Raw genomic sequence first — 10,471 nt, forward strand, 5'->3', positions numbered from 1 at the left:
GACGTTGCAGCGTCCTGGCTAGCGATATCGTTTCGTTTGACACGCAGCAGCGATCAGGATCCTGCTGTGATATCGCTGGTCGCTGAATAAATTCCAGAACTTTATTTGGTCGTCCGATCGCTGTGTATCGTTGTGTTTGAAAGCAAAAGCAACGATACCAGCGATGTTTTACACTGGTAACCAGGGTAAACATCGGGTTACCAAGCGCAGGGCCGCGCTTAGTAACCCGATGTTTACCCTGGTTACCAGCGTAAAAGTAAAAAAAACAAACAGTACATGCTCACCTGCGCGTCCCCCAGCGTCTGCTTCCTGACACTTACTGAGCGCCGGCCCTAAAGTGAAAGTGAAAGCACAGCGGTGACGTCACCGCTGTGCTGTTAGGGCCGGAGCTCAGTCAGTGTCAGGAAGCAGACGCTGGGGGACGCGCAGGTGAGTATGTGCTGTTTGTTTTTTTTACTTTTACGCTGGTAACCAGGGTAAACATCAGGTTACTAAGCGCGGCCCTGCGCTTAGCAACCCAATGTTTACCCTGGTTACCCGGGGACCTCGGCATCGTTGGTCGCTGGAGAGCGGTCTGTGTGACAGCTCTCCAGCGATCAAACAGCGACGCTGCAGCGATCGGCATCGTTGTCGCTATCGCTGCAGCGTCGCTTCGTGTGAAGGTACCTTTAGACTCAGCCTTGGACTGGCCCACAGAGGAACACTTTGCAAGAAAGGCCCCCATTCCACTACAGGCAGTAGATGGCACAATACACTTGATTCACTCTGTAGACAGAAGCAGCAGCTCATCAGTCATTTTTGTGAATGCGCAGTGTGCCCCCAGAGTCAATGTTACTGGGGGGCCCATGGCTCCCCAGTCTGACACTGCGTAGACTTCCCAAGGTTCGACTGAATCTTAATCAATATGATTTTATGACCACAGGTCATAGATCATCTGATTTGGAAAACTCACTGTTAGAAATTTCTGCTTTAATAGAAAAGTTTTCCCAAAATGCTTTCATGTATTAGCAAAGTGGAGAATGGAATCAAAGATTGTCACCTTCTCTGGAGGACCCAACAAGTCTGTACTTGATACAGACTACCAATTGATTTAAGAGAACCGTTAAATGCGTAATTTCTCCTGCAGGGGAGCTGCAGGGTAATTGAGCACTTGCTCCCTGCTTCCCTGGGGTCCAGCTTATCCACCACCCTCGGCTCCATCAGATGGAACGTGAAAACCCATCTGTTCAGGAAAGCCTACAGCCTGCAATAACCATTCTGCCGCCTCACCACCACTGAGCTGCTGCCTCACCAACCAACTGAGCTGCCGCCTCACCACCACCGAGCTGCCACCTCACCAACCACCCGAGCTGCCGCCTCACCACCATCCGAGCTGCCGCCTCACCAACCACCCAAGCTGCCGTCTCACCACCACCCGAGCTACTGCCTCACCACCACCAGAGCTGCCGCACCCCAGACCTTCTGTCTCTTCCCCATTATCCTGTAGAATGTAAGTCCGCAAGGACAGGGTCCTCTCCCCTCTGTACCGGTCTGTCATTGTAAATTTGTTTACTGTTAATGATATCTATAACCCTATATATAACCCCTCCTCCTGTACTGCACCATGGAATTAATGGTGCTATATAAATAAGTAATAATAATAATAATAATTGGATACCCTTCTTACTATTAACAGCTGGCAGGCCACAAGTCATTATAATGTCATTTATTCTATAGAGACAATTTTCTTTCTGTGAACAGGAAATGCCAGGATTTTAGATACGTAAATGAGTGACCCGGCCACCTCTGGATCAGACCTCATTTTGTGGGTCATGGCTTATTGATTAGAAGTGGTTGTTTTTCCAGGCTGTTTGTTTAAGGCTGTGTCACTGAGCGCACTGATTGAACAGCACAAACCAGGGAGAATAGAGAGATGAGAAGTGCTTCTGTATTTATTATATACAGTTCATTACTGGTTGAAATTCTGGACTTTTTAATAATATAAATTAACACTTGGTGACAAAAGAAAATTTCTAATCTTCCGTGATTTGAACCCAGGACCGCAAACAACAGTTTTAACCACTGAGCCACTGTGCAGCCCAAAAAATGCATTGTTCCGGCAGCACATCATCAGGATTCACGCAGCCAAGAAAAATGAAAACCTCTTCACATTGAATGGGTGTTCAGTGAGCATTAGAAGTGCGGCCTGCTTGTGTAAACGGGTTATTAACTGACCACCAATCAGCAAACGAGTAGCCAATTGGCGGATCTTTAGTAATACTGACAAGTCTATAAAGATAGCTCTGTACATAGATTGATATGTGTAAGGGCAGGTGCACACAACCGTACATGCTCTCATTCGAGATAATCGATAGATAGACGATTATGCAAATGATACAACTGATCAAAGTGTGATCCAGTTCCCTAGGATGAGAAGTTAGAGAAAAACATCTTCGCCATTGTGTCAGTGCTTGTAATCGGACTGCACTCTGATGTTATCTGAGTGTAGACCAATGGTTTTTCACTTTTTCATTGACTTGCATGGCTGAGTGCGATCTGAATATCGGATCAAACTTGGGCAGACAGCAATTTTTTTTAGGACAGTCTCTGTCCGAGAAAAAAGTCGGGCATGGGCATGGTCCCATAGACTAAGGTTTCGTAGTATCGCACTTGGAGCAAAAATATGCTTGTGTGCACCTGCCCTGAAATAGATAGATATTAGAAGGACAGATATTGTAGATAGATAGATAGATAGATAGATAGATAGATAGATAGATAGATAGATATGAGATAGATAGATAGATAGATAGATATGAGATAGATAGATAGATAGATAGATAGATAGATATGAGATAGATAGATAGATAGATAGATAGATAGATATGAGATAGATAGATAGATAGATAGATATGAGATAGATAGATAGATATGAGATAGATAGATAGATAGATAGATAGATAAATAGATATGAGATAGATAGATAGATAGATAGATAGATAGATAGATAGATAGATAGATAGATATGAGATAGATAGATAGATATGAGATAGATAGATAGATAGATAGATAGATAGATAGATAGATAGATAGATAGATATGAGATAGATAGATAGATAGATAGATAGATAGATATGAGATAGATAGATAGATATGAGATAGATAGATAGATAGATAGATAGATAGATAGATAGATATGAGATAGATAGATAGATAGATAGATAGATAGATAGATATGAGATAGATAGATAGATAGATAGATGTGAGATAGATAGATAGATAGATAGATAGATAGATAGATTTATATTGTCACACAATAAGACAGTCACTGTTCTTTCATTACAGATAACATCATCGGTTGCCATGTTAAACACAGATATCAGAGGGAAGAAGATCGCCAGTATCACAGACGTCTGCGATTCTATGAAACAACAGCTTCTGGTTCTCGTTGAATGGGCCAAATACATCCCAGCATTCTGTGAGCTTCCACTAGATGACCAGGTGGGTTCACATACTATCCAGCTATGGGCTGATTTCTGGCAATTGGATATATTGTGCATAAATAGGGAGATACATAGAGAGCTCTGGTGCAGCTGGTCTGTTCCAGCCATTCATCCTAGATTGACCAGATCACCACTTGTGGGGTAATTTACCAATTATGCTCCCAGATCATTGGCCTCTATCTGATGATGGGGAAAGAGCCCAGATCTGCCAATGACTAGTTCCTTTTCCTTGACGAAAGTCCATCACAGACACCATAGAGCTTGCCAATGGTACCAGGACTCCCAATCCATTAGCCAAACCTTAGTGCTTCATATATTTTCTTTAATGTTTTTTTTACATTTTTTAACATTATCAATGATGGTTATTTTGTGCCTGAAGGGAACCTTACTGCCATAAATGATCCTAATGATAATCCCACTGTACGGCTGACACTAGTTATTCAGTCCTGTCCTTCAAAGGGTCCATCCAGCCCTTGACCCATCCATTCGTTAACCTCTCTGTTCTCAAGAACCTTTGATGTTTAACTCTAGACAGAATCAATGGTTAACAGAGTGAGAGATCCAGCTGCTCCGATTCATTTTTTAACTTCTTCTGTTGATGGCCAAGCTTTATTAAATCCTGGTTAAGAAACAACTCACACAAGATGGGGCAAGGAATTGGACAAATAATGCTACTACATATCGTTCATCATCGGTGGGATGATCCTCCATCCATATGATGACAGACTGATTGACTTCATGCCAATTCCTGTCATCTACACCAGTCTGAACATGAGTTCTTACTTTACGACTTTTTGTTCCTAGGTGGCGCTGTTACGTGCACATGCAGGCGAGCACTTACTTCTGGGAGCAGCAAAGAGGTCAATGATGTACAAGGATATTTTACTTCTAGGTGGGTCACAATCACACAGTAGCTGTGCAGTACATTGTGGTGGGTCACCTGCCCCGATACCTTCTTTCACCATAAGCTGAGCATTAAATTATCTCTTGCAAGTGTGTATGTGTGGCGTCCATCCTGGGATCCTTTATAGCCAATGTGTGAGGCACGACCCCAAAACACTTCTACCCCAAGTATATATGGATGTGATGTCAGAAAGTGAGGCCTCCTAGTGTGATGTATCTGAACAATACCCCCCCTACACCCACCTGGCCACTTCGGTCTCCAGGTGACTGTTTGTGACAAATACCGAGCTCTTGACATCATGTTTATGGCATGTCATTAAGATAGCAAAAGCTCCAACACCCCCAGATAATACACGGTATCATTATGTGTTAAACATTAGTGACCCTGCACTGATAAGCAACCCACTCACCATCAAATAGGCCAGGCTCAAAGAAATCTACATGAGGCTGGGAAAACAAGGGCCTGAGATTACACAGATTTGATGAAGGACAGGCAGCTTTATATTAAAAATAGCTATTTTATTAACTGCTCCTCTTAACCCCATCAATACCACTTCCCCTTTAGGGTTTTTCCCCAAAAAATTAGGTTGTCCCCCCATCCCTAGCATAGAGTATAACTTTCTGATCACTGAGGGTCTGACCACAGGGCCCCCCTAGCAATCTCAAGAATGGGGCTCAGGAACCCTGAGGACAGCCCTGTCCTGAATGGAGTAAACTGACAGATCTGTCTTCTGGAGGATAAAGATTTGTGACCATATACTTGTGTAATTTAAAGACTTGCTGAACCCACCAGAGCTAGAGATGTTGTTCATAGTCTGTCTGGAACTTCTATGGTCCCTCTCCCCATGCCATTAAAGTTGTTTTTCCACTAACATCATATTTTATGCAATAGGTCTTGGAATAATAATAATTTCCACAATTGGATGTGTTTTAAAAAAAATGTTCCTGTGCTGAGATAATCTTATCATGTTGTACAGCACAATCCCCCGTTTACACTGCGCAGTGAGCTGCCAAGGACAGTGATTTCATGCTGGCTTAAACGATCTGATCAGCCGGAAAATAGCGTTCTGCTTGTTCGTCAGTTGATCAGCGGCCTGTTTACACAGACCAATAACCGGAAACATCACAGTGGTTGGAGTTTCAGAGTCATGGAGCAAGCCCTATTGTGTGGTTTCTCTCTAAAGAGACCCCTACACATGAAAGTTGACCAAACCAACCATTATTGTCTGGATCGGCAAACCATCTAATGTGTACAGGGGCGACGGGGACCCCGATAGATGATGTGTTGGAGAAGAGAAGGATCCGGTCTGTTGAATTTCCTTGGACAAACCTTTCTTCCTGGATGGAGATAAGTTGCTTATTGACAACGTAGGAATGTTTGTCCAAGATGAGTGTTCATGGGGAGTCGGGAGAGATAGACGTCAGCTGAACAATGGTCTACTGTAAGGTGTATCGGGCCTTTAGACCTTCAAATCCCTGCATTTGGTCTCACCTATAACCTCCATTACTCCCAGGATTCATCTGGGACTGATTTCCCCACAATTTCTCTTCCCAAAAGCATATGTGAAAATTGCCCGAAATGCAATTCTCTGACATTTGTCAGAACTGTATGATAAATCTTCTTTACTCCATGATAGGAAATGACCGTGTGGTGCCCAGAAACTGCTCAGAACTTGAAGTGGGTCGAGTGGCGGTCAGAATCCTTGATGAGCTCGTTCTTCCATTCCAGGACCTACAGATTGACGATAATGAATATGCCTGTCTTAAAGCAATCGTATTTTTTGACCCTGGTAAGTTCAATCATCCTATCAATATATAGGGGACATGCAGGAAATTTGGTGCACGATATCAGAAAAATGGAGCTCTGACCTATACTTTTGTTGCCTTAGGTCAATGCCTGTACGGCCTCTTCCCAAATCCGCGTTCAATATATAAAACTGATATATCATATAATGTTCTCTTCTTTTATGTTTCCAGATGCCAAAGGATTAAGTGATCCCACAAAAATAAAGAGGATGAGGTATCAGGTCCAGGTGAGCCTGGAAGATTACATCAATGACCGGCAATACGACTCCCGGGGGAGATTCGGGGAGCTGCTCCTCCTGCTGCCGACTCTGCAGAGCATAACATGGCAGATGATTGAGCAGATCCAGTTCGTCAAACTTTTTGGAATGGCCAAGATTGATAACCTGCTGCAGGAAATGCTATTAGGAGGTCAGTGTGCCAGGAAAGAGGGCAGATCTCAAAGGGTATTCACTGTCTTTGGGAAAGCTCAGTGACAACTAATATGGTTGCCGTTACATGTTTAGGTGTTGTCTGTTTTTTTTTATGCCAGTCATATTGCAAGAATGCAAGATACCTTCTCCTATATCACTAGGGATTTTCTGCATATAACTAAACATTAGTGGGGAACAATCTGAGAACTTTCATGGTGACCATGTTGTTTGTCACCTAACCCTTGAGAAACAAATTCACAGTGGGTGCCATATCTACCCAATCGTGGATTGACAAGCATAGAGCATTCTTACCCCAAATTGTTGTAGGTCCTACCCTCCCTCAAGCCCAATGGGCCCTGATGCCCATCTCCATTTGCCTTCTTCATACTTGCGAACTCTCCGGAAACATCCAGGAAGCTCCTAGAAAAACGGTAGACCTCCCAGACTAAAGAAAGAGTTGGCAAATATCTTGTGTTCTACCAAGATATTCCAGAAGCGGCCAACCGGTGCAAGGCAAAAATCACAGCTTACTGGGCCATGCATGTCAATGAGTCTGTTGAAAAAAAATCAGGCTGCACTCGGATGACATTTGAGTGCAGTTGAAAATTCACGGACTGATAGAATGAAGAAGACAGAGACATTTTTTTCCATCTTTTCCATAGGAGAAAATTGGATCACACTCAGTTTGATCAGAGTGTACTTAACATAATCGTCCTGATTCTCTCAGATGAGAGAAAATTTGCTGGTGTAACCCTAGCCTTTCCAGAATTTTTTTTCTGACCTAGCATTATAGTGGGAGAGGACCGTATGCATTTTGGGTTGCGGTGTAGAGGGGAGTGACATACAAAGGAGCATGGCCCGTGCCAATAATAGTTTTACTGGATGCCACCTGAAGAAAGTTGGTAAGAATAGCCTAGTGCTGTTGCCGGCCCTAAACCAACATGAATCATTTTGACTGTATACGTCTAAGCATCATCCTCACCCCCATAGCACAGTAATACAGGTAGATAAGACTAGTGGAAATGTATGTATGAGATCAAGCGTTCACTTTGGTATACACAGGTTCTGCAAATGAAGCCCCCCACTCGCATCACTCACTTCACCCCCATCTTGTTCAGGAGCATCTAGCGACAAACGTCATAGTGGCCAACAACAGTATACCTGCCCAACTTCACAATGGACAGATGTGTAAGTATTCTATATGTCGTCAGTCCTAAGACTTTCATTTTTGATTATTTGCAGCCATTATTAATAATAGTAATATTTTAAATATTTTATATATGTATATATTTTTTTACAGCTACCCCGGAAACACCACAACCATCCCCACCAGCAGGCTCTGGGGCCGAGCAGTATAAAATTGTGCATGGAGCGATCACTGCCGTATCCAAACAGCCGACTTCCATTCCACAACCTACCATCACCAAGCAGGAGGCGCTGTAACTTCCTGCAAGTGATAGGAATAATAATAATAAAAACAAGATATGGACTTATAGGCTGGAAGCAAAAAAGACTGCCCTGTACTCTGCCAAGTCACACCCAGAGACCAGCATCATGGCTGCCGCACGGCTCCTTCCGTCTGCCTTTAGAAAGTGATATTTTTGTATAGTTTTCTGTTGTTTTTTTTTATTTCCCTTTTTTGTACCTTAGCTTCTGGAAACTTTTATACATGGACGTATTCAATAATATAGCTGCAGTATGTTGTATTTGTTTCTTGTACTTAGTGATTTTTTGTTGTAAAGTGAATATTTTGCTTACATGCTGTGAAGTTGGCCATTTTATGGTTAAACATAAGTGATGTCTTCGACCACCTACATTGGATTGGCTAGCAGAATAGCGGCCATGTTAAGCTATTCTTAAAGGATAAGCTCACATTTGAGGACTTTTTTATGTAAATGCATGTATTTGGGGGCTAAAACTTATTTTTCCAATCGGTTTAATCCAAAATGTTGTACATTTTGGCTTTTACAGGCTCTTTGTTTCCATGCACATTGCTGACTGCAGAATGAGTTAACTGGGAATCTGTCAGTGAGCTTGTTCTGATATTGAAATTGTAACTCTTTTATTTGTTTTTTTATTTTTTTAACTCCTCTGTGCCGATTTATGTTTATAGATGATATAAGAAATGTGCTGAAATTGGATGTGGCATAAATCAGCTGAGAGGAGCTCAGAAAAGTACAGATACAAGAGGTTAGCTTACTGATAGATTCTCAATTAACTAATTCTACATTAAGCAAAAGGCAGGAAGCAAAAAGCCTATAAAAGCCAAATGGTGAAAACCCACCAGCAAAACTTATTTCTAGCCCAAAATACATGCATTTTTAGATAAATAATAAAAACACACAAAAAAACTACCCATGCAGGTGTCCATATATTTTTCAGCCTTTCTACTTTATATACCCTTGTGGTTTATACCCACTAAAGGACCAACAGTTCAGTTAAGGGGATTTCCTAAAAGATGTTGAGAAAGATTTGAAAAAAAGGTCTGTCTTTCATTTTTGGCAGAAACAGTGCCACTCCTGCCTATGGGCTGTTTCTGGTACTGCAGTTTGTCCAAATGAGTTGTATGAAGAGGAGATGCAATACCAGACACAAGCCATTGACAAGAAAGCCTCCATTTATGACAAAGAAAAATGCAGACCTTTTTTCTAATCCTTTTCTAGCAATTTAAAGGAGAGAATACAGTGCGATTAATCAGATCCTCCCTGCTTTTTTTTTTTTTGTATTTGCATTTACATATTTGTGCATGGCAAATTTTATATTATTTACCCTAGCCAAAACAGTTATTTATTCCTTATACTGTGAACTTTCTTCCCAAATTTAGCCTCTGTGTTGAAAAATGTCATTTTTTTTTTACATTTTTGTTTTAAATGGTGTAGTAATTTTTTCCATCCACAGGTGGAGCTCAAGGGTACAAATTTTCGCACTGAATAAAATCCCTCGTTAGCACCACCGCAGGTTGTTTTGGGTACTGCAACGCGGAAAAGGTTGCAGATTTCCAATGGCTTGCAGACTAATGTGCTTATTGGAATAGGTTAAACTTTATACCTACTACCTGCCAGACGGTCACTGCCTAAAGTTATAAATTATAGAACGATTTCACTGCCCTTTTATGATAAAACAGAATTACATATAGCATTCATTGTTGTTTTTGTAAGACTTCATTACATGCTGAATTGATATAATGTGGGAGGCATGTAGGTGAGGCTTATAGGATAGCATCAGCGATTTGTAGCATACCCTGTAAGATGCCGCTGCCCATCTCTCACATGTAGATATGTGATATTCTCAGTAATTTATTTCCCCCAATGAATGTACTGTGTAAATTATTAGTGTACATTTGACTGATTCCTGGAAATTTACAATGTTCTGTAAGTCATGAATTACTATGGGTTTTATAGGACCGGGACGTCACTCGGACTCTTCCATCTGTCTTTCTGTTGTATTCTAGAAGAAGTCTGTATATTGTGTGTTCTGTAATTCTCAGTAAAGAATTACCTTCTCCTGCTCATAGGTTGTAAAGAAATAAATATCATATTTTCTACTGGATTTGTCTCTGATTAAAGAAAAAATAACCAATTATATAGGAAAATATTCAGAATTATAAGGGGGGGCATAAAACCATTAATTGACAGAAAGTAAGGGTGGGCATTTTTGTCATCACAGACAAATTTTATCACAGATCAGTGTTGAAATATCTGTAAGGCCGGTTTCACACGTCAGTGGCTCCGGTACGTGAGGTGACAGTTTCCTCACGTACCGGAGCCACTGACACACGTAGACCCATAAAAATCAATGCATCTGTGCAGATGTCATTGATTTTTTGCGGACCGTGTCTCCGTGTGCCAAACACGGAGACATGTCAGTGTTCGT

General features: G+C 41.7%; 1 protein-coding gene across 2 annotated transcripts in view; it reads left to right on the forward strand.

Moving 5' to 3' along the window:
* The window catches only part of HNF4A (hepatocyte nuclear factor 4 alpha), a 192,314-nt gene extending 182,169 nt beyond the window's left edge, over positions 1-10,145 (forward strand). For both annotated transcript variants that reach the window (XM_077252784.1, XM_077252783.1), the window contains exons 5-10: positions 3,322-3,477; positions 4,284-4,371; positions 6,020-6,172; positions 6,360-6,596; positions 7,661-7,786; positions 7,899-10,145. In XM_077252784.1, the coding sequence (XP_077108899.1) occupies positions 3,322-3,477; positions 4,284-4,371; positions 6,020-6,172; positions 6,360-6,596; positions 7,661-7,786; positions 7,899-8,041 (903 nt within the window). In that variant the 3' untranslated portion in view covers positions 8,042-10,145. The remainder of the gene's footprint in view (positions 1-3,321; positions 3,478-4,283; positions 4,372-6,019; positions 6,173-6,359; positions 6,597-7,660; positions 7,787-7,898) is intronic.
* The last annotated feature ends 326 nt before the right edge of the window (positions 10,146-10,471 follow it).

Source organism: Ranitomeya variabilis, chromosome 4, assembly GCF_051348905.1.
Source record: "Ranitomeya variabilis isolate aRanVar5 chromosome 4, aRanVar5.hap1, whole genome shotgun sequence".
Lineage (NCBI taxonomy): Eukaryota > Metazoa > Chordata > Amphibia > Anura > Dendrobatidae > Ranitomeya > Ranitomeya variabilis.